At 41.7% G+C, this 23,910-nt stretch overlaps 3 protein-coding genes across 3 annotated transcripts; 2 read left to right on the plus strand and 1 right to left on the minus strand.

Moving 5' to 3' along the window:
• Nucleotides 1-2,007: 2,007 nt before the first annotated feature.
• On the plus strand, nucleotides 2,008-8,937 carry LOC308313246 (C-X-C motif chemokine 10-like). Its single transcript, XM_080760252.1, has 4 exons — nucleotides 2,008-2,229; nucleotides 6,106-6,238; nucleotides 8,362-8,457; nucleotides 8,571-8,937. The coding sequence occupies exons 1-4, from the start codon at nucleotides 2,175-2,177 to the stop codon at nucleotides 8,608-8,610; spliced, it is 324 nt and encodes a 107-aa protein (XP_080616378.1). The 5' UTR covers nucleotides 2,008-2,174; the 3' UTR covers nucleotides 8,611-8,937.
• Nucleotides 8,938-10,282: 1,345 nt separating this feature from the next.
• On the minus strand, nucleotides 10,283-16,039 carry LOC308313247 (thioredoxin-like). The gene is made up of 5 exons (XM_080760253.1): nucleotides 15,891-16,039; nucleotides 14,064-14,168; nucleotides 13,685-13,744; nucleotides 13,454-13,519; nucleotides 10,283-10,795 (listed from the first exon to the last, which is right to left on the minus strand). The coding sequence occupies exons 1-5, from the start codon at nucleotides 15,912-15,914 to the stop codon at nucleotides 10,733-10,735; spliced, it is 318 nt and encodes a 105-aa protein (XP_080616379.1). The 5' UTR covers nucleotides 15,915-16,039; the 3' UTR covers nucleotides 10,283-10,732.
• Nucleotides 16,040-16,072: 33 nt separating this feature from the next.
• fbxo10 (F-box protein 10) lies at nucleotides 16,073-23,210 on the plus strand. Its single transcript, XM_080760251.1, has 11 exons — nucleotides 16,073-16,884; nucleotides 17,291-17,929; nucleotides 18,238-19,056; nucleotides 19,248-19,397; nucleotides 19,736-19,872; nucleotides 20,247-20,317; nucleotides 20,433-20,585; nucleotides 20,774-21,109; nucleotides 21,214-21,524; nucleotides 21,673-21,860; nucleotides 22,099-23,210. The coding sequence occupies exons 2-11, from the start codon at nucleotides 17,345-17,347 to the stop codon at nucleotides 22,280-22,282; spliced, it is 2,934 nt and encodes a 977-aa protein (XP_080616377.1). The 5' UTR covers nucleotides 16,073-16,884; nucleotides 17,291-17,344; the 3' UTR covers nucleotides 22,283-23,210.
• The last annotated feature ends 700 nt before the right edge of the window (nucleotides 23,211-23,910 follow it).

Genomic DNA, 23,910 nt, shown 5'->3' on the forward strand with positions numbered 1-23,910 from the left:
TTGCATAACTGAGTGGATCATGCATTTGCATTGTTAATCATGATTGTTCCTGTTCAACCCAGATTCAGCTCAAACAAAGGGTTAAATTAATTTCGCTCCCATGCCACTAAAATGTGGAATGCCCTACCAACAGCCATTAAGAAATGTGAATTATATATAGCCTCCTTCAAAACCGCTCTCAAAGAGCACTTACAACTTGAACTCGAAACTGGGCAACTGACCCCTGTAAAAAAGCAAAAGTACAAAAGATTTTTCTATACTGTTCACGTTCCCTTTTTCCTAACTGTGTATTTGATGATCTTTATTTTTATTTTGCATTGATGTGTATATTTGTATGTCTTTAAATGTCCTGATGAATTGAAAATGGAGGACATATGTTATGTCTTACAGTCTTAGTGCTTTTTCTGGTTTTATCCCTTAGCAGTTTTTGTATTGACCTGTAGGCCTACCTTCCTTGGACTTTACCCAGTCTGCAATCCATTAATACAATTTTCAATAAAACTCTCAATACTATCAACTTTCTTAGGAACAGTACTTTCTTGTTTTAATTTGATACACCAAATAGAAATAGCACATATATGACCGTACCAGTGCAGTTGTAGGTCTACTTCTAAACAGCAACAACGTGAGAGAGGAGTAGAGTAGAGTCTCCTGAGAAAGAGAGATTACATGTTATCTTTATCATATGGACCCAAAGCCCATTCCAAGTAAGAAAATGAGTGGTGGATGGAAGGACAAGAAAAAGGGCCTGTGTATGTCTGTCCTGAGGAGTGCTGTTGCAAAATGATTATGCAAAGCCCCCAATCAGTCACTCAAATATGCTGCTGCTGCTGTCCAAGTAAGTTGCACAACACTGATTATTTTCATCACATGGGGTCCCCAGGAATGCTTTACACCTTGGAAGTAGGTAGAAGTAGCTAGATGTAGCCAAAACAAGGTTATTATTTAAGGTTCTGTGGTCTGTGCATTATGCACTGCAGCTGTGCATGGGTCCTTAAAATTAAAGTTGAGAATCACGGACCTAGATGCCACAACATACAGTCCACAGTACATAACTGGTATAATATTGAGTTATTATTCCTAGGGATTATGTTAGTAAGCATATTCTCTCCAACAAGCTGTAAACATTTAGCTCATAACGTGACACAAGTTGGTAGGCTATTCTATATGGCTGAATATTTGTTACTATCAAAGCTTATTCCTTTTACTGCTAATAGATGTGGTTTGTTTATCCTAATACAAATGAAAATCATCTAAGCATACAATAGGTCTATATAGCTTCACGGCTGTATAGCTTTATTTGATTGGCTGATTCAATTGGTTTATTTAATTGGTCATGCAAAGCTATGGGAAAATTAACCTGAATACAGACATACCACCTTCCAGAAACCTGTTACTATAGTTATAGGCCTACAGAGCCTATACATGGTTTATTCATCTTAATTAACATGCATAATAACGGTGTTAATGTTAATAAAGCAATACAATAAAATAAAGTTAATAAACACACAGCCAGCCAGCCAGTTAGCCATTCAGCCAGCCAGCCTGCCAGTTAGCCAGTCAGTCAGTCAGTCAGCCAGCCAGCCAGTTAGCCAGTCAGTCAGTCCACGGAGGTCCGTTTTCGAGCTTGTAAATTGTGGTTCCATATACCACACTGGAAATAAGAATACACAGCAAAATGTTAATTTAATTGTGAGAGTGTAAAGATGAACCTTTTGGAATGTGTGTGGATGAAAGGGGATGAAAGACTGGAATATGTACTAACTTGCCCAGATGTGAAAGAATTGAAAACTTTGCATATATTAGCCAGTCAGTTAATTGGTTCCAAAACTGTAAAATGTTTGCAAAGCTAATTGTATGTCTTAAAATGCAACAAGAGATTTTCTCATGTCACAAAGCTATAATTATAACATCATGCAAGAAACATTCTTTTAGTCAAGATGTCGCAACAGGCACTGTCTATAGCACCTCCTCCTGCAGTGGAGTCAGACATAAGACTGGGGTACAGAGGCAGAGACTGGACAAGACAAAGTGAACAGGCAGAGGATTCACATACTTTAAGTATAACGCTAGTGAATGACGATCTGACTTTATATAATTGCAATACAGGCCACTGGTATGCAGTAACATTTTAGTACGATTTTTAACAAATTTGATCAGATGAACAGATAAAGATGTCTAATATCATCATTCTCATGGCACTTCTATCTTTTCTTACCATCACCGACGGTGAGTCTCATTTTTCATCTCACATTTTGTAAAGTTTGGCACAAGTTTTGCATTCTGTTCCATTTTGTGCACACCCTCCAGGAATTTGACTGTTAGCCTACAACTTCACTTCTTGTGCGACTGTGAAGAAGAGAGAAGTTGAGACATGCATCCTGTCTGTCATAAAGGATGAACTTGGGAGACTAACGAGGTCAGCTAGTATCCCGGTAGCAGAAATCTCTAGAAAAGTGTGTTCTTCGGAGCAGAGATCTCTGCTACACTTTGTTGGCTACGAGGGCCTGCATCATTTGGGAGTCAATCAAAGCCAATGGGATATAGAAAATGTGACTGATGCATCAAGATCACATAACTGCAGTTTGGACTAAATATGTAGGAGAAGACAATAGGGTAAAGAAAACGTTTGAAGAAAACGCTAAATGTTGTCAGACATCAAAAGGTTGGGTGTTAAGACATGATCCAAGGAATCCATAGAACCTTTTTGATTGTATGGCATATGGTTCATAGGCCAAAAACTAGAAGCGACCTCTTATAACAGCCAGATGTGGGGTGGCGATTCTTCCTTGACCTACTGGGATTGTGTGTGCAAAGTATTTTGTATTGAATTTTTTGTAGCCTACTGTTTTGGGCAAACTTTGAAAGGCAATCGGAATGAAATCAGAAAAACCTGACGAATAGAATAGACCGTCACCTATCACCTTTATTGATCCAGCGAGGTAAATGCAGGTGCCAGGGGCAGCATGGCAGTTAAGTTACAGATACGGAGTATAGTACTAGGTATACAGTCATGAGAAAACATCACAAAAAAGCACCATGATGACCAAAAGGTCAAATGACAGCCTGCACCATGCAGGACAAAAAACACACGTGCTGTGTCATTGAGTAGGCTATACTGTACATGAGAAGTTGTGTCACCAACCAGGCAATAAAATGTTTTGACTGTATTACCTATAATGATCATTCATAGGCCAGAATATATAGCGCCCTGTCATAGCGCCACCGTGAGGCCTTGAACTTAACATTTTGGGGTAGATGGTGCTTACAGTAGGTGTTGAAAGACGGACACACACAGACACCCAGGGAGACAGGGTCGAAAACATTATCAGTCAGGCACCATATGATGCTTGATTAACAGACCACGCCACCTTAAATAAAAATGGAACGCAATTGATATGTATCCAAACCATCAATACATTTTTTAAACACAAAGCATATTTTCATTTGAAAAATAGCTTCCCTTAGCGCAGGCATAGATTGGACGTTCGTTGCACACTAAGGGCCAACATGTTCTAGCCTGCTATATTATGGTGGCCTGGCAGGCTGCTGTTAGAAACAATAGGTGGGCAACGTGGGTGGTGGGTAGCCCAAAGGTTGCCAGTTCCCATCCCGGGCCAGATTCCACAGAAATCTGGCAAAATGTCAGCTGGCAAACAGACATTAGTCAGCATGACGATCAGATGCAAGCTCCTGACCTATACCTTTGTGCCCTCAGGCTCAGGCACAAGTAGCATTATGACATTCTATTCCTATAAAGTACTATTCTATTCTATGTTATTCTAATTTATAAAGGACTAGAATAGTGCACTGCTCTCTGAGCGAAGATCGTCGCCCGACGCCCGGCCATGATTGATACTCAAGCCTGCAAACTTTTGAAGTGAATAATAGCCAATCAGAATGGGATATGAAAACCTGGAATTGGCCTTGAATTGGAATTGATTAAAACACGCAAAACAATAAAGATTATAGGAACAAAAAATTCAAAGTACTTGAATGAATTAAGTACTAAACAGTAAGCAAGAAGCACCATGAGGCAGATTAGAATAATGTGAGGCATAGGTTCTTCCTTGGCCTGTGTGCATGCAATCAGTTTTACTCTGTGCCGAGCTGTTCACAGACTGATGGCGGACTGGGACAAACAAAAAGAAAGACAGGGCCAAAAACATAGCCTAATATCCAGCCTTTGGCCTGCCGGATAACAATTTGAAGCATGGAAATTGGGAGGGAGTGAAGCAGCATTTCTTAGAAAATTGATAATTTAGAAAACTAAATTGTCTATAAATAAGGAAAGTCTACACGGAAACTCTAATGTAGGCCTATGTCATTGTCCCCACAAAACTGACTCTAACCCCTAATGTTGTTAGGGTTGTCGACAATAGGCCCTATCTATGCATCCAAAGACTGTCCAGTGAGCTAACATGCACAATAATGCACCCTGACTCTGTTTGCAATCAGTATGCAGCCTGCAGGAATGATAAACTGGGGTTCACACTGGTACTGAGGAAGTCTAGGCGAGTACAGTACATCCCACCATGATAACTGGGGTTCACACTGGTACTGAGGAAGTCTAGGCGAGTACAGTACATCCCACCATGATAACTGGGGTTCACACTGGTACTGAGGAAGTCTAGGCGAGTACAGTACATCCCATCATGATAACTGGGGTTCACACTGGTACTGAGGAAGTCTAGGCGAGTACAGTACATCCCACCATGATAACTGGGGTTCACACTGGTACTGAGGAAGTCTAGGCGAGTACAGTACATCCCATCATGATAACTGGGGTTCACACTGGTACTGAGGAAGTCTAGGCGAGTACAGTACATCAAATTCAAAGTCAAAGTCGTACGATTTGTCACACACGTTACCCCCATCTCTTGGAGCGGTGAACCACAGCCAAGTCAACAGTCAATATTTAATTTCAAGCGTTTTTTACCACACCACGCCCATATCCACCTTCCCATTACAACAGTGGTCCCCAGGTTGATTCTCAGTCAGGGTGGTGGTCCCTGGTTTATAATCTGCTGAAAGCCCCTGCACTAGAGGAAAGGCCGTGCATGGGGTCACTCAAATATCATGGTAAACCCATTCGAGTTTGAGATCCCAAAGTGGACATAAAGGACATAAAGGACACTGTGGGGTCACCAAAATCTGTAGTTTTCATCCTTCAGTGAGTATAAAGTTACACGATTAATCCAATGGTAATCCAGATAATTGAGATTGAGATAATTTCTTTGGAATTCAAATGTTGGACAGACCAATACTGCCATACGGCCCTGAACCTTATGTCACACAAAATGTATCTAAAAGGCAAAGATATTTTTGTGCACAGTTGCATTCTGGGACCTTTTTTTTTATTATATTAGTTTTTATTAGGTTTTTATAGACATGACAAACAAGACACACATAACAATGACACATACACATACACCAGACTGGGCAATGTATATAAAACGAGTGCATTCTGGGACCTTATACCATTAGCTATAATATAATATAGCTTTAGAAACAAGTAGATTAATTTGTACTCCTGAGGAGGACAGAATTTGGTGCATGACACAAAAATAAAGAATTAATAAATATATAAATATAAATAAATTAGGACGATAAAGGAGGTATTCATTTAATTATTCATTTATTATAGGTATTTATCTATACATTTGATAAATTGGGTACAGAAATAATATTCTTAATCTGCAGGTCTATATTTATTCGAATTTATTGTTACAACCCTGGTCTAGGTTTAAGGAACGCATATCCGTTTGTATTATTTGTTTGCGCCCCAAATTATTTATTTTGAATGTATGTGTATTTATACTGTATAATTATCTATATTTGATGGTTTTTCTATTTGAGAATTTGGCCCATAGGGCCCTCCATATACATGGGGGATCTAGTGGGAAAACAACTGTTTAATAGTTTCATAGAAATGTCCCTGGCTGAGTCTGGATTCCACAGACTGGTTGAGGTTTGGCTGATTTTCCATACCAACTTATTTGTTTCTGCAAGAAATAGGTCTATACTACCGTAGTTGCTGTATATTCTGCAATTTGGTGATTATAATTAGTGACCCATGACTTCACTTCTTTCAACCCCCAAAAGGGATGAGCCCAGGGGAGCAGGGGGTGAACCTTCGCTGTCAGTGCATCAGCATGGAGAAAAGGCCCATCGGTCGTCACATAGAAAAGATGGAGATAATCCCTGCAAACTCACATTGTGAGGATATTCAAATCATGTAAGTATGTGGCCCTATGAACACCTTCGGTACACTGGTACACAAAACAGGTTATTCCCACCAAAGACCATGGTACAAAAATAACTGTAATAACATTCATAGTTTGTCCTCATAGCTTTATCTATTTCATACTGTGACTGCAGATGTTGCTGTGTTCAGTTTCAGTAGAACAGTGGTTCGCAAACGTTTTAAATTATTACTTTACCTCACCCTACATTTATGTGTAAATCTTTTCCCCTAAGATACAGTATGTTACTAGCAAAACGTACGAATATTAGTTTCCATTATGACAGATTGAAAATAACTTCATAAGTGAAGAACATTCACCAAAAACAGCCAATCTACAAGCTCACAACGTCACATGTCACAACGTGGCGCGTTGTGAACTTGTAGAACAGCTATTTTTGGTAAGGAGGTTTGGTGATTTGTCTTACTAAGTAAGTTATATATATACCAGTAAGACGCGCAAACGCGGGAAGCGAACACAGCTGAGACCCTGCAGATCATGTCTGTCTGTCTGTCTGTCTGTGTGTCTGTCCCGCTGTTACTGTATATGTGGACCTGGCCCCTTTTGTGCCCATATATGGAGCTGAGTGGACCTGGCCCCTTTTGTGCCCATATATGGAGCTGAGTGATTGCTGATGCAACACACTCCATATTTGGATAGCGGGACAGACAGACACACAGACACACAGACACACAGACAGACAGACATGATCTGCTAGGTCTCATAGTAAGTGCTCACTGCGTTCGCAATCACTGCGTTCGCAATAAGTTATTATAAGTATAGAGGATTTAAGTGGTTAAACTGAAGTGATATGGAATGGATACATTCTAAATATGATCAAAGCATTCTGCGGCACTCGTACTTGTGTCACGGCACCCTAGGGTGACACAGCACCCACTTTGAGAAACCCTGCAGTAGAAAAGAATAACTCAGTAATGCACAAATTGGATACTGCTGTTGCTCCTCAGAGGAGAAAGGCAGAAAACCAACAACTCCAGATCAGCACATGAGCTTTAAGCTTTCTTAACTTTAAGAATAAAATAAATGTACCTTGAGGTGAAAATCCGGCCTGCACAAACATCGGTTGTTCTGCTACTTTTGATTGTGACCTTGACCTTTGCCCTTTTCAACCTGAAGTTAGAGTATCTCTTCGGGGCAGCCCAGTGACCTCTGATGACATTTCAGGAAAATCCATGCACCCATCTGTTTTCAAGTTTGTTTTTTTGCCTCAGACACAGGCAGGAAAGATTACAATACCCTGTCACAATGCATGCTGGGCAGTGGAGTGAAAGATTACAATACCCTGTCACAATGCATGCTGGGCAGTGGAGTGAAAGATTGCAATACCCTGTCACAATGCATGCTGGGCAGTGGAGTGAAAGATTACAATACCCTGTCACAATGCATGGTGGGCAGTGGAGGAAAGATTACAATACCCTGTCACATATTTTTCAAAGATATGTCATCCCGGCCCTAACACAAGTACATCCCATAACCCGCCATGAGCCATGCAGGCATTATTATAGTCTGCTTTGGCATTGTGCAATGGGCCATGGCACAATGCCAAAGCAGCCAATAATAATGCCTAATTTATGTCATTATGTCACGCAACGGAATACACGTTATGAGCTTGTAGATCTGTTGTCTTTGGTGCATGACACCGCGTAGTGAGACAAATTATAAAGCGCGCTTCAGTCATCTATAACTGCAGATGATGAACTGACTAAATGGATCGTATCATATTGCCTTGCATTGCTTTCCGGACCGAGGTGCAGCACTAGTATTGATAGAATTGCAGAATTATTGTTAAACTTAATTTATACTCCTTTATACTTGCTTAAAATAAGTGATTTTTAGCACCCACTGGCCAAGTGGTCCAGGCGCATGCCACATATAGGCTTTGGCCTGACAGCGCGTCGCGTGTTCGAGTCCCCGTTCATGACGACCTTTGCTGCATGTGTCTCCCCTTCTCTTTCTCCGTATTGCCTGTCCATCTTCACTTAATATTATTAATACTATAGGCAGAAAAGCCTAAAACAAAGTTTGTTTGACAATTTAGGCAAGCAACACCATCTTACTGTAGAGTATAAACTAAACTTCTTCCTATGTCCTGCAGTGTTACTCTTAAAAAGACTGGAACGAAGGTATGTCTGAACCCCGAGGCCAGATGGGTGAAGAGAATCCTTGAGAAGATCAAAAGACAGCAGAATGGGTACGTTTTTTTTTTCAGCGTTGAGTGACCGATCCCTCTATACATCTTCATAGACAAAATTAAATATATCAAAATGTTTGCAAATATAATAAAAATGTTGCGTTTCTCTACAGAAGGAAGCATCGCACCTCCACAGACTCTGCTCATAAGTGAGAATGAGATGCAGTACTTCCAAGTGTTTTGTTGACATACAGAGACTTACATTACTAAGTATTAAGTTGTGTTGGCAGCAACCCTATAACCAGAATGTGAAAGCTTGGTTTAGATAGACCAAACTTAGTCTAGACAATGCAGCACACCAAAGACATTTATTTCTTTGTTTAGGCCTACTTGTTGGCTTTTCATGAAAGACGGTAAACATTTGTATGAGAAAATGCAGCTTCTAAATCATTGCACTGTTATTAAGGGGTAGATTCAAGAAAATGTAAAGTTTTTTATATTTCTATTTTTTTAAATAAATTAGTAAATTTTTTACAGTCATTCCTTTGTATTTGACATGCTGCATATTGCTTTATCCATTGTTTTTACATCCATTGTCGATGTATATTACAAAGACTATAGGTTGCTGTATCAAATCACTACACAAGGCCATTAAACCTTCTGATTCCCAGGCAGGCTCTGCTAGTCCTAAAAGAGAATTGTCTCCCCAGGAACCAAACTAGTGAAAATAGTCGATCTACAAGCTCACAAGATGTTATTTTTACTACTTCTTAAAAAATATTATATATATATATATATATTTATTTTTTTACCCATTGTAGCCATTTATCATTCATTCTTATATTATATATAAAATATTAGATATCAGTAGAAACTGTTCCTCATTGTTCAGACTATAGTAGCACTTGAACCAGACATGTCTGTACACAAGTACAAGCACACACAAGAATGCAATTACAGCAACAGGTCAGATTGTTCCCCCCATGTTTATTGGTAACCCGTGATGGATAATGCTATAATGGGTCCCAGAACAAGTTAATGCGGGTGTAGTAAACGCCTAAAATATTTCAACACAATGGAAGACAAGTAGGAATTATTATTTTTACCATTTGTCTTTTTGCAGACAGGAACCAAATCAAATATATATTCGAAGGCGTCAAGTCTGGAAAGAGTCATTCCAAAGCACTAGACACTACATGACACAAATGCCATTTTTTAAACATGTTATTTGATTAGAAATGCAGCTGAATGTCACAAGAGGAAAGTTGTGTTCCGATGTGATTTGCCATGGACTAGGCTACGCTTGCATGCGGGCCCTTTGTCTAAGACAAATTTCTTCCTCGGGAGACTAATAAAGTATACAATACAATACAATACAACTGTGAGTGCCAACACCAGCAGTCTACTTTGACATACTGTTATGTATCACAAGAAAAAAGAATTGCATTTGTATTAACAAGCAGTTATCAGTCTCATCATTATTTGGTGTAATAATTAGTATTGTGAATGTTGTAAACACGTTACCATAATTTACTGTATCGTGCAATGTTTGAAAGAGGCAGCTCTAAAGCCATTGCTACAATATTACTACGTTAAGCATTCAAATAAAACATACTAAAAATGTCAGTTAAGACAAAAAGCTAAGGTTTCAAATCAATTCAGTATTAAAGGCAAGAGGTAATTTAACTGTATAAACTGTATGAGTAACTGTATGGTTCAATACAAAATAGCATATCTGGTTTTAACGTTTATTTGATCAAACCGCGTTCAAATAGACCATGTAACATCAGGTTTTTGAGACAGTAGTCCAATCAAGACAGAATCAACTGGTAGCATATAAATATATATATAAAATAAAATAAATATGAATAATGACACAAACAGGTTACCGGTATGTTATTTTTAATTTAACATTGATCGAGCCAAGTGCAAGGAAGTCAGTGAAGTAAGAAAAGGAGGATGAATAGCACAGTGATGGCAAGAAGTTGAGGAGAACTGCCGCAAGAGGGCATGGAAGTCATACGCGTATGCATTATACTAGTGTTGGAATCATTATTAGTATACTGACTCAGAGTGTGGGGCAAGTGGTCAAGGATGGAATCAACATTGGTGCCCAATGCCCATCATACAACAGTGATTAATTCCTTATAAAAGACAAGAGGAGAAGGGAAGGGAAGCAAGTAGAAAACGATGGAAGACATACTGTTGCCCAATGGCAATCATGCATTTGATGTGATAACTCATACAGAGGAGGGAGGGGGGGGATAGTGTTGGCGATGCGTAGAAACAAAGATTGTTGGAAGGCCGCACAGGTGACCAATTCAAGGGTGCATCTTCACTTGAAGCCATTAAACATCTCTTGAAGCTTCCCTGCATTAGCCCCAGAGAACTGCCCCAGCTAAAAAGGAAAGCAGAGAGTAAAGTTGACTACGTATTCTTCTAGGATTTGACCAAAACAAAAGTGGATTGCAGGCAACTGGAATATAACATATTCATATTTGTTGGTATCGATATGAAGATAGATGAAGAAATAAAAAATATCAGTATAGTATGTCAAGTCAATTGTCCTGTATTTGTAAAGCACAACACTTATTGACTTATTGTGCTGTATAGACCACTACAATGATAAGAGCACACCTCACTTCACACAGGTGCAGTGTTGTTCAAGTTACTTGTTAGTTATAGTTACTAGTCTGAAAAAGTAACCAATTACTAGTTACTAAATTATGAAAGTAACTAGTTACTTTACTTTATTAAAAAAAAAAAAGTTTTTATATATAGAAGATTTTCCAATTCAGACACATTGTTTTCAAGGAAAGAATATTCCCCAATGTCACTGGTCCAGTTGTAGTTTGTTTTAAGCTCTACTCTAAAATGCACTTATGCCAATAGTACAATATCAAAAATCACAGACAATATCCATTCTAATGATATGGATATAATACTGATGCCCTGCCCTTGCACAGACAGGCCTAAAGTAATTACCCTATGTTGACCAATCATCATCATTATGATGACTTCATGCCCTGTGGAAGCCACTTTCTCGTTCTCATGTAAAGATGAAAATGTAAAGAGTTACATTACAAGTTACAGCACAAAGTAGTTTTGTTATGTAAAGTAACTTAAAGTAAGGGCGTTAGTTCCAACACTGCACAGGTGTGATTTTTATATCCAGCTTTTGGTGTGTGTGCACAAACTTTGTCCTACAAACATTAAATTCCCATTGACAGTACTAAGAAGTCCTTAATATGTCACTGGGGTGATTTATAGTTGTATATTGTCATCATAACGTGTGTGCATGCACACACATGAGTTTGTGTAGAGAAAGTAAGAGTTGTGATCGGGTGTACGTGTGTCGTACCCCTCCCCCTAATTAGTGTGGAGTCCGCCAGAGTTCAAAATGGACAGACATCAGCTAAGCGGTTGTGTTAAATGAAAGCCGAAAAATCACCAGCGAGGATGTACCCGCGCAAACAACCTTTTGTGTGCGTCATTAACAGGGAGGTTGCCAGGTAAGTGTTCCAGGTGGATGAGGGAAGCAAGAAGGGCCATCAGTCATCACTTGTGATTTTATGAGATTAAGGATTTAATTAGACATTGCATGCACAAATCAAGAACAAGTTGTTCACTCTAAAGGTGAAGCTTATTGAGGGGCGCTAGCCCCTCCTATATACAGGTTTAACGTTTGTTTTTAAAAACACCATTGACAATGAAGGAAAAATGTACGCCATCTTGTCCCTAACAAACATTAAACATTTAACAATAAAGAGAATTTAATGTTTGTGTTGGCACCGTTTTTTTACATCACCATTACATCACCTAATCAACATGAGTTAGACTTTAATATATTAGTGCCCCTCACTTCACACAGGTGTTTTTTTTTTCAACTGGCTGTGGTTGATTTGGTGGTTCAGCTAGTGATGCTGGTCTGTAAAGTCTATGTTTTACCGTGTCGTGCATCATTCAGTACCTACTGCTGAATGACAGTATAATATTGTGTGTGTGTGTGTGTGTGTGTGTGTGTGTGTGTGTGTGTGTGTGTGTGTGCAGGCCATTTAGGATTCAAATAATTATAAGAGAGTTGGGATGAGAGTTACATTCAGATTTGAGCATCAGCACAGAATAAGGACCAGTATGGCTTTTTTAGGACCATGTCCATCTATGGTGTCAAATGTGTGGTAAGCATATTAAGTTCACATAAATCTAATGTGTTTATTGCTATAGTAAACTTCACTTCTTTAAGTGTAAAATGGGAGGGGGGCACTTTAAATGTAGTCACCCCGGGGCACAACACTGTTAACACTGGACTGGGTTCCAGTCAGGAATGATCAGGGTCAGGGACAACTGACTAATCCCAGTGTACAGGGAATGGGGAGTGAATGATTTTCTCAAGGTCTTGGGCAGAGAAACCGTTTGATTTTGGCGATGGTACAAAGCTGGGGGGAAAAAAGTCTTTCACTGCTGCATTTACATGCAGAATCAAAGAGCAAACCGGTGGACAAGTTGCCAAGACCGTTTTTTTTTAAATCCAAGTGATGGAGTCAGGGGGACCAAACAGGACAACTTCAAACTTGCTTTCATTCAACAGTAGGAAGTTTTGTGTATTCCAACAAGTCTGACTATGACCTCAAGGCAGTTCATGAGGCAGACTAGTTTGAACTGGTCGTTTGGAATCAGGGGGAGATAAAGCTGTGTGTCATCACCACAACAGTGGAATGAGAGGATTTTAATATGAAAGGGTACTTTTATTTTTATTTAAAAATCACACCCATGTGAAGTGAGTGGTGCAACTCTGTGTGGTTCTTGTGGGTCCAGACCCACAAGAACGCGGCATGTCCGAAACAGTTGAGAAATGACAAGAGTTACAGTGTAGGGGTCCTCCGGTGGTCCCTGGAACATCCAGACCCCCAGGAAGGCGCCCAGCCAGAGACACACCAGTCTATAGGAGTGGTTGCACCACTCAAAAAGGATGGATTGCCTGTATTGACAAGACATAATGTCTTGATACGTTTAAATACTGCCCAAGTTATAATGAAAGGAAGTCAAGAGTCCCTACCTTTGCCTTGTTCTTGTAGAAGTGAAATGTGGGCATGCTGTTGATTTCACAGGCAGCAGCCACATCCTGGACAACACACACACAAAGAGTTTGCTTGTAATATACTGGTCAAAAACGTATCACATGCAATTCTAGTGCATTAAGTGCGTGTCGTTCGTTATGTTTATTACACACAGACTTTAGTCTCAAACATAATGCCCACATTTTCAAATGGTTATGTGCAACACTTACATCAGCATCATCCACATCAACTTGCAGGAAAACACAGTCTGGGTTGGCGTCTGCCATTTTCTATAGGAGACAGAATAGGGGAAGTCTGTTAGACAAATACCACATTACTAAAGACATGACCTATAAAAGCAACAGTATGGGTTGTCGTCTGCCAATTTCTATAGAGACAGAGAAAATGGGAAGTCTGTTAGACAAATAAATACCACATAACTGAAGACATTCAGTCACAATATAAGCAATGATCTCAAACCATCAAATAACAAAACAACCAAGGTGAGAACTCCCTGACAGAGCAGATTAATCTATTGCACAGTGCTTTACAGATAGTGCAGGCAAGTCCAGACCTGTGGGATTTAACTGTAGGAGGACTATTACTTACATGGAAGGTAGGGGAAATCATTTTGCAGGGTCCACACCACGTGGCTGTGAAATCCACTACCACCAGCTTGTCTCCCGCATCTTCCAGAGCCTTGTCGAACATTTCCTAAAAAGGGTCACAGTGAGACAATGATGTTACTACCTTTTTAGTTAGTTCCTTGGATTTTTAGTTTTTCCTTTATATCTAAAAGACCAAGCATTTTTAAATCAACGCAGTGCTGGGTTGCAAGAGCCTTGCACCCACTGTTGATGATGTGCATCATCTCAGGTCACCTTGGATTGTTCCCAGCAGCATTGCATGGATTTCACAACGATTCATGGTGCAACCCATAGTAATATATGCACACACCAGGCTAGCTGTGTGTGCAGTTGTGCAAGTGTGCGGCATTACCACCACACCCAGTGATTAAAAACATAAGAGATGAGAGGCATATAGATACTGGTACAGCTCACATTTCCTGGACATCTCACATTTCATGGACAAGACAATCTAATTCATTTAACAACCATGACATTTTGACAAAGCTTTTGGTGTATGATTTGCTTACTCAATGAGGAAGGTTTCACTATCTTGCCACACATCCGTGGGCAAGGTGCAAGACAATCAGCAGTGTCACAAAAGGAAGTAGAGTCTGCACACATTTTTCCCCTATTAGTGTTCCTGCCGATCAGCCAGTAAAATGTTCCATTATCAACACCAATATTCAAGGAAGCTTCTCAGAAAGACAGCTACAGCAACTCAGCCAGGTGCCAGCCAGGCCATCTATGAGCCAGCCAGCCACTCAAGCAGATGTGTTCATTAACCTACCCCCTACTGCCAGGCCAACAGCGCGTCCTAGTGGGTCTAAAAACGAGTGTTACTCCCCCAGCGATATTTGTTCTACACTACAGTAGAGGTAGTTTGTTTTTCCGCTGTTCTCGTGTGATAAGATGATTGTTGGTGATGCTGAACACGGGCCTCGTTTGTGTATTTCCTTGCAGAAATAGGCCAATAGTAATTTTGGACGGGTTATTTATTTATGGAAATCATAGACATGAAAATCGCTTTTACGTGCATTCACGACGGTTACTGTCGATTTTTGGCAGGCCACGTCGTTTTACAGCACACAAACGCCGGCTATATGCTCCGTCGTACGATGACGCCGCGCGCCGACAGATTGCAGATCTACAAGCTCATAGCAGATCGCGGATGCAATCGTTGTGAGCTTGTAGATCTGCCATCTTTCGCCGCGCGACAGCTATGGTGATATAGCCATAGATATAAGTCTATGGAGGATTTTGCTTTCACGTGATGGGGAGGACCATATAGTCCGCCGCTATGTTTCATAACAGCTGAAACTGATGAAATAACTGAATGGATGAGCAAAGGCTAAATGAGATGGCTAAATGTAGCCTAATGTTGCTTGCTTAATGCTCTCGTAGCAAGCCCATTCACCACGATTAGAGGCTGTGAACTTGCCTGCTTTCTTTACTAAGCGTGATAGTTCACGAGGCGCGACAGATCTGCAATGTACACACTACATAATTATGAATACATGCAGCTGTCGAGAAAACAGACGAACTACTGCTTGAATTTAGCCAGTGCCATTGCTTTATTATCTGACCAAAATGTAAATTCCACCTATAACCCGATTAGTTAATGATTCTGCAGTCCTTTAGCCCACATTAGCTTGATCATTCACTAAAAGTTTCAGCATGAGAGTCCAATACTCCAATTTCATCTCGTTTTTGTCTGGCATCTTATAGAAGATTATTACAAATCTAAGTGGATCGTATCAGTAAACTGTTTAGCTACAAGCCACCAATGATGTATTATAAAGTTACTTACTTTATCTTCGATAATGATGACCATTTTTCTGCTGTGAGGAGACTGGTTTGGTTGGGCTGGCTAATCGTGCTGCGTGGGTTGGGTAAGGGTTGGGTTGGCCTCGCGAGTCGCCTCGCACACGTTGTTAAGCAATGAAACCGCAGCGACCTCCACATGGTCCCGCCCAGTAGCCTATTACGCTTTTTAGACAATTATTAAATTATCCATAAACTAACATGCAATGCCGTGTCATAAATCTACTAGCCCTAGAATGGATGTGATATTACATCCTTTTCATGCTGCCTATTCCAAATACATGAACATTTATGCAAGTATTATGCCTATATTATTTAAGCTTATTGTGTTTCTTAGACATTTCATGTATCTCATCTATATACAGAAATAGAATGGCTGTGATATTACATTTACATGAAATGCATGTAATATCAGCCTAGGCCCGGGCTAGGGCTATAGCATTCTAGCATAGCTTTAGAAGATGATAATACCGGTACATTTATTTGATCGATTCTGACATTACTGCAGTTGCATATTATCATAGTCAGAAAAGTCGATACAAGAAATCTATGATTTGATCCAGGAAGACTAGCATTAAGCCGTAGAATGGCTATGCCATTACATTACATACATTTTTCATGTCTATTATTTTAATACATACATTTAATTCAAACTGCCTATAATATGTGATATCACGACACATTAAATCACAGCCATTCTAGGGCTATGTATGTATCTGTATGGAATCCTTAGAGATGGAATCCCTTTATCCTCTCCTCTCGCCTCAAGGGGCGTCCCTGGTTTCTATGGCACGCTTTGCCGTAAAGCGAGAGAAAATGCCTGAATCCACCGATGCCTCCTTGGTGAGAGACATTTGTTGTTATTGACTTTAAAGAATTGGAGAGAAGTGAACACCGCCGCTATGTGGAAGCTCAAAACGTCAAACAGCGATGCATAAGTTTAAAAGGAACTTATGAAAAGCAATGGTTCCTCAATTTAGGTACGTGAACTCATGTCGTTCGCATCTCGTATGTCCGACGTCGCAGATAGCATGTTGATGTTACATGGATGTGCACAAAAGAACATAGAGCGAGCATAATGTTTAGGCTATTGATAGCTACAAAACTCACTATCTTGCCCAGTGTATGTGCTATGCAAAGCAAATTGCAATTACCTGTCTGGTATGACAATTGATGTGATTCTTCATTGTTGTATAACTTAGATATAGGCTGCCTAATAGCCACACACACACACACACACACACACACACACTGTGTGCATACCATAACTTCTAAGTTCTGGAACTTCTGGGGGGAAATAATAATATGAGTATGATATTCAGGTATTATGATGCCTGAATAATAGTGTGTAGATTGTTTCCTTTAACCGTTTCCTGTCCGACTCAGGTGCCTTCATGACCCCATTATCTTCACAAGGTGAAGTACTGTACATCTGTTGCCATGGAGGTAGGCAGCCTTCCAGTTGAGTTGTGGAGGGTTATCCTGGCCTACCTGCCTCTTCCAGACTTGGGACGCTGCTGCCTGGTGTGTCGTGCTTGGAGGGAGCTCATCCTCTCACTGGACAACACCCGGTGGAGACAGCTCTGCCTGGGTTGCCAAGAGTGCCGACACCCCAACTGGCCCAGTCGACCACACCAGGAACCCCCGTCCTGGAGGGACGCCTTGAAGCAGCACTCGCTCGCCAGCCGGACCTGGACTCAGAACGGGCCTGAGCTCCAAGCATCCGTCTGCCTCCATCTTTTCCGTCGGAGAAAGGACCGCAGGGTTTGGCATGTCGGTTCTGGCCGTGATTTTGAGACCCTACGAGGGGCCCTGGGAGTGGCAGGACCATACGACCGCGTGGTTCTACACCCGGGAGTGTATGAGGAGCAGGCGGAGGTGACTCTAAAGGTGCCTGTAGAGCTAGTTGGGCTAGGTCGGCTGGGGGAGGTGTCCTTGCTCGTATGTGTGGAGCAGCAGTGCCCAACTGCCAGGCTGTGTAATCTGGTATTCATGCCAGCCTGGTTTTCCACCGTAGTATATAAGGTGAGTGGAAGAAAGAGTTGATAGACCGACCAGATATTTGTGTCCTGACTCCTATTTGTCTATATGTGTGTGTTTGTGTGTGTGTGTGTGTGTGTGTGTGTGTGTGTGTGTGTGTGTGTGTGGGTGTGGGGGGGGGGGGGGGGGGGGTCGCATGATCTGCGATGTTTTAACAAGAAAAAGGTTGAAAAATGTAAAGATTCAGGAACACATCGGCTGCCTAATTGCCAATACTCTAATGACTTCATTCAGTATGTTGACAAATATTTAATCTTTTGATTTCATCTGACCCTCTCCTTCCTTTACTACAGACATCCTGGGGTCATGTCCAGCTAGATAACTGTAATTTTGAGGGAGCTCAGCTGCAGATCCTTGGCCGAGGAACATGTCAGGCTCGTTTTTGTTCCTTCTCACAGGGCAGCTCGGCCCACTTTCTGGGTGTTGCCCTCAGCTTACTAGACAGCTGTGACTTCTCAGGAAGCGACACAGTCTCGGTAACTGTTGAAGGTCCTCCGGTGACGGAAAGGAACTGGGCTTGTAAGCACTTGGCTGCTCTGGCCCGAACATTCACATCTTGGGGCTTGCCCGGGAATAGTTGCCCACCAGCAGACCCTCGAACTGGGTATACCAGTGGAGCCCAGCCTCCTGCTGTTAACGTTTCTGTCGACAGAGGAGATGGACAGAGGAAGACTGGGATGGATGTACTGTGTCAGGGCACAGTGATTGAGGACGGCTGGATTGAGAGTGAGCCCAGTGAGGCAGAGGAGGAGAGCCAGGAGGTAGAAACAACCAGGGACATCGCTCAACCATTGACACTGGACTTCAAACTCCGCCATGACCACCACGGTCTCGGCCACCTCCTAAAGCCCCGGCCTGATGGGTCTGTGCCCCCGGCCTTCTCCCCCGACCCCCCCTCTGCAATCCCTGAACTCCTTTCTTTGCAGCAGGAGCTACACAGGGACCCAGAGGCCCAGACACTGGCAGGATCCATCCAGGGCTGCATTCTCAGGCGCTGCCTCTTCCGTGATGGGAAGGGTGGAGTGCATGTGTGCAATTATGGACAGGCTCGGTTGGAAGGGAATGTTTTCCGTGGGCTGAACTATGCTGTCCGTTGTATACAGAATGCTACGGTAAATAGGATAAGATTATAGATAATAGGATTATTATTATTATATATTTTTTAAATTATTGTCATATTATTTATAAAACAAAATGTCAAAGAAGCTTCCCTTTTGGATAACATTACTGAGAAAAGGCTGAGACCAACAGTAATTAAGGTAAAATTGCCAAGTTGATCTGTTATTTGATCTACACTCTACAGATAGTGATGTTGCGTAATGAAGTGAGTGAGTGCCGTGCATCAGGTGTGTTCCTGCGTCTCTCTGCACAAGGCCTCATCGCAGAAAACAATATCCACTCTAATGGTGAAGCAGGGCTGGACATCCGTAAGGGGGCAAATCCCATCATCCTGGTAACTACTGCACTACTGTCTGACCCTGTACATATTATTATTACTAGCCAGACTTGTCTTCTGTTTGGCTATTTGGCTAATCATTTATTGTCCCATCTGGGGACCAATAAAACAATTTTTTACTCTGCATCCTTGCACAAGTCCCCCTTATTCCATCTGGTCAGACAATGACATCAGAATGTGTTGATCCGGCAGATACCTCAGGTACCGGCAGGCGGGCAGCCACTGATGATCTTGAAAGTGAATGACAATATAGAACTCACTGAAACCGATTTTCAAATAACTTCTTCATGTGCACATTCTCCTCATTGCTTCCTACCCTCTCTTTCTGTCAACAGTGTAACAGAATACACAGCGGTCTGCGTTCTGGTATTGTTGTCCTTGGCAATGGTAAGGGCTCCATCCGCAGCAATCAGATATATAACAACAAGGAAGCGGGTGTCTACATTCTCTTCAACGGGAATCCTCTGGTTAGGTATGTAGGAGTATTTACACCAAAGAGATGTGGAGCTGTTATTGTACATGTTTGTTACAATGACAATAAAGATCTATCTACTCTACAGTATCTATCTATTCCCATCAGTGGGAGAGGTGCTTGCTGTTTTGCACATTGCGGTGTGGTTCTAGTAGTGGGTGAGCCATCTAGAAGAGAGTTTGTTTGTGTGTCTTTCCAATGGCTAATCATGCAAATATTGTTTTATTTTTTAGAACTTTAATTTTATACTGGAGGTCAATACTAGCGGTTGGATGACTGGCATCCGAAGATGACTGACTTCATATTACTGTTTTTCTTTTCTAACATTTTCTTCCCCTCGGCTCATTTACTATGACTCTTACTTTCTCTCGTAGTGGGAATCATATCTTCCAGGGCCAGGCAGCAGGGATTGCTGTAAATGAGAACGGCAGAGGGATGATAGTAGGTGCGTGAATCAGTATGCAGCCATTTCACATTATTTGCATCTTTCTTTCTTTTGTATCACTCTTGACACCTGTTGAATGTTAAAGCACTGCTGCTATGCCATTTCTCTTACCCAGATAACGTGATCAGAGAGAACCAGTGGGGGGGTGCTGACATCCGCAGAGGAGGCGACCCAGTCCTCAGGAACAACTACATCTGTCATGGATACTCGGATGGTGTGGTGGTGGGAGAAAGAGGCCGTGGACTTATTGAGGGAAACCACATATACTGTGAGTAATCGTCTCAAGTTTATGATATTGAATTCCTGCTATCCATTCATATTAGACTAGCTCATAGGGAAGGAAGAGCCCATTTAGGCTTTAAGGTTTCATATGATGCCACCCATTGTGTCCGTCACTAACTAGAATGGGCCTCCTCTGTCTGTCTTGTATGACGCAAACGCTGACTTTTTTTTTAGGTAACAAAGGTTGTGGTGTGTGGGTAATGTCCACCAGTCTCCCACAACTGCTGGGCAACTACATCACCCACAACCGCATGTATGGCCTGGCTGTGTTCTGCCGGAAGGACCCTGACAGTGGAGAGGCAAGGGAAGGGATCCATGCACGACAAGACAGAGCAGGTGGAAGGGAAGGGAGAGGGGGAGAGGTAGTAAGAGGAGGACAGGAACTATTCAATGAAGAAGGGGAGATGCTGGCATTGGAGAGTGATCTGGAAAGTGAGGACGAGCGCTACTCTGCCCGACGTTCCATCAGCGTGGCCCTTGTGGAGAGCAACTGCATGAGCCACAATGGAGGTGAGACTGAGAGCCATAATGATGGATCTAATATCACAGGTATAGTTACATGAATACTTTGGCTCAAGGCACTCTCTCCCCTTCTCTACTCCCTCCCCCTCTAGCGGTAGGTCTGTATGTAAAGAGCAGTGAGCCACTGAATGTCATCGCTAATCTAGTGAACAATAATCGTGGAGTTGGCATCGCAGTGCTACAGAGCACCCAGCTCACGCGGATGGTGGCAAACTGCATCCATGGCAATAGCCGAGGCGGTGTAACTGTGGAGAAAGACTGCAGGGTGGAGCTCCGTGGTAACGGCGTCTATGAAAACGGAGGCCACGGCATCAGTTTCTGTGGTGATGGGCAGATTGGAGAGAATGACGTGGTTAGTAATCGTGGATGTGGCATTCAGGTTTCCGACACCGCAGATGTCAAGGTGAGCTGTACTTTGGCATGAACACACAAATACACACACACTGTCACAAGCATATCAAACCTCATCTAAATTTCAATTAAATAACAGTTACCCAGTACTGTTCTCTTATGTTTTGTGGTTGTATCCGACTATCCGCGTTGTTTCGTAGATACTGCGCAACCGTGTTCAGCCAACACAGGGGTGTGGCATCGCTGTCCTTGGTCCAATGAAGGGCATCGTCCATGACAACATCCTGTTCCAGGGTCATCCTGGAAACGGCAAACCAATGTTACACATCGACTCTGACAATGAGAGCTGCGTGTTACGCAATAACACCATACGCAGGCCTAGTAGCAGGTAGCTAGACATCCATCACTATCTGTACAGTACTCATGTTGATATCTGCCCTGCCTTCGTCTCAAAAATGTCATTATACCCATTATTGACTTTTGGTTCCTGTCCTGCAACCCTTTTCCTCTCAAATCTACTCTTCAATCTATGTAAAGCGCCTTGAATAAAGGCGCTATATACCATTTATATATATATATACTGTATATCCTTTTGAACATTAAGACTTATCTCCTTAACTTTATAGCTGCTCATCTGCCCCCCCCTGGGTCCTGGAAAACCCACCCCCTCGTCCTCTTGCTGACCTGACTTCTTGCCCATCCTCCTCTCAATATCCCTCCCGCCTTGCTATATCCATGACAACCAGGATTGGTGCCACTGTGGACAGTGGATGCCATAACAATGGCAGTATGTTCTGCACCATCCTGTGAGCCCTGGCTCCCAACCACCCAGGAGGTTGGAAAGAGATGGCATGACCCCCATAGCCTGTCACTAATACTGTATGTGGCTATAGCAAATGTGCAGTTAAAACACCTGCTGACCGCCTAGACTAGTTTCTGTTAAATTGGTCTATACCCCCCATTCTTCACAGGGTACGATCGGCTCCTTCGACCAACCACTTATTAACCACTTAATAGCAGATCAGCTGGTCTGGTCATGTGACTTCTCAAGTTCTTGATTAAGACATTCCAAAACATTGCCCTTTTGTTGGGCTGCTCATTCAATGTTGGAACTTACAGGCCCACCCAAGGAGCCAGCCAACTCTTCATTGCTTTAAAGCCTAATTTATAATCATTTTTACAAATGACACGTCATACGGTGAAATATAAATGATGCTTACCGTAACCATTTGAATCCCGCTAGACCTTGTTGTTGCATCTACTGTATGCATGCCAAAGGTAGAGAACAAAAAACCTATTGTTTAAAGTTAAGAGCACAATTTTTAAACGTGTATTCATACTTTATTAGCTTTAACTGTATTAAGTGTAAATATAGTGTGTGTGTGTGTGTGTGTGTGTGTGTGTGTGTGTGTGTATATATATATATATATATATATATATATATATATATATAAAAAAATAAAACTTGGCTTTAATCTGCCAAGCACTTCGGAAATGCAAAAACGTGCCCATTATTTTAAATCCAGGTGTCTTGAGTGTCCACTTCTGTTAACAGAACAACGTAAACCTGTGCCTTGTTTCAGTGTAATATAATAAATGTACATTAGGTAGCTCGGGTAGTCCTTATTCTCTTATGTGAATATGCAAAAAATAAAAGTCCTTTGCACAGATTACTGGACTGTTGTCAGGTGTCTTCACCAAGCAGTTTGAATTTGTATTGTCGTGGCCTTTCCTTCACATCACATCTTGACATTGGATATCAATGAAGTTCCATGTTACTACTGTAAATAACCATAACAATTTACCTGTTAGCACGTAATATTTTTAAAATGTTTGATATATGATAAATTAGGTGTGCACACACAGGTTGACTCAACTGGTAATAGCCAGTTATAAATACAGTTAATGTCATATCAATTGACTCGTTTTCTAATCATATTTAAATGTGCTGTGATGTCATTGTCTACATATAATGTGCGTATGTTACCCACCCACCAGCTCAGTGGCCCTGTGGTTAGTGTCCGCCCTGAGACTGGGAGGTCGGGGTTCAATCCCCGGCCGGGTCATACCAAAGACTCTAAAAATGGGACCCAGTCAGCCAGTGCCTCCCTGCTTGACACTCAGCATCAAGGGTTGGATTGGGGGTAAATCCCTGCAACATACTAGTGTCATGTCCAGGGGGTGTACTTGTACATCAAGCTGCCTCATGCTACAGAGACAGGAGATAGGCTCCTGCCCTATGGGCCCCATGGCTCGCTAGATGTTTTAAACAATCTTCAAATGGTTGTTACATAACTTTATGGAGCACATTACAGTAGTGTCTGTTTACATTATTTGACACAAGCTCAACACAGACTTCGGTTTCCTTACAATTTCTGCTTAAGAACAAAAATTCCAGGAAAGTAGCAATTTAATCATGCAATCAGTTTATTTTAAGG

The sequence above is a fragment of the Protomyctophum bolini genome (genome assembly GCF_963924005.1).
Source record: "Protomyctophum bolini genome assembly, chromosome: 3".
Taxonomy (NCBI): domain Eukaryota; kingdom Metazoa; phylum Chordata; class Actinopteri; order Myctophiformes; family Myctophidae; genus Protomyctophum; species Protomyctophum bolini.

Excerpts from the sequence above, each read along its gene's own strand:
- fbxo10 (XM_080760251.1), top strand. The coding sequence starts at position 17,345 with ATGGAGGTAGGCAGCCTTCCAGTTGAGTTGTGGAGGGTTATCCTGGCC. Across the intron at positions 20,318-20,432 it reads CGGCAGAGGGATGATAGTAG|ATAACGTGATCAGAGAGAAC; the intron begins GTGCGTGAATCA and ends TCTCTTACCCAG. Across the intron at positions 21,861-22,098 it reads ATACGCAGGCCTAGTAGCAG|CTGCTCATCTGCCCCCCCCT; the intron begins GTAGCTAGACAT and ends TTAACTTTATAG.
- LOC308313247 (XM_080760253.1), bottom strand. The coding sequence starts at position 15,914 with ATGGTCATCATTATCGAAGATAAA. Across the intron at positions 14,169-15,890 it reads TCATCATTATCGAAGATAAA|GAAATGTTCGACAAGGCTCT; the intron begins GTAAGTAACTTT and ends GACCCTTTTTAG. Across the intron at positions 10,796-13,453 it reads TCTACAAGAACAAGGCAAAG|CTGGGGCAGTTCTCTGGGGC; the intron begins GTAGGGACTCTT and ends TTTCCTTTTTAG.
- LOC308313246 (XM_080760252.1), top strand. The coding sequence starts at position 2,175 with ATGTCTAATATCATCATTCTCATGGCACTTCTATCTTTTCTTACCATC. Across the intron at positions 2,230-6,105 it reads TTTTCTTACCATCACCGACG|GGATGAGCCCAGGGGAGCAG; the intron begins GTGAGTCTCATT and ends AACCCCCAAAAG. Across the intron at positions 8,458-8,570 it reads ATCAAAAGACAGCAGAATGG|AAGGAAGCATCGCACCTCCA; the intron begins GTACGTTTTTTT and ends GTTTCTCTACAG.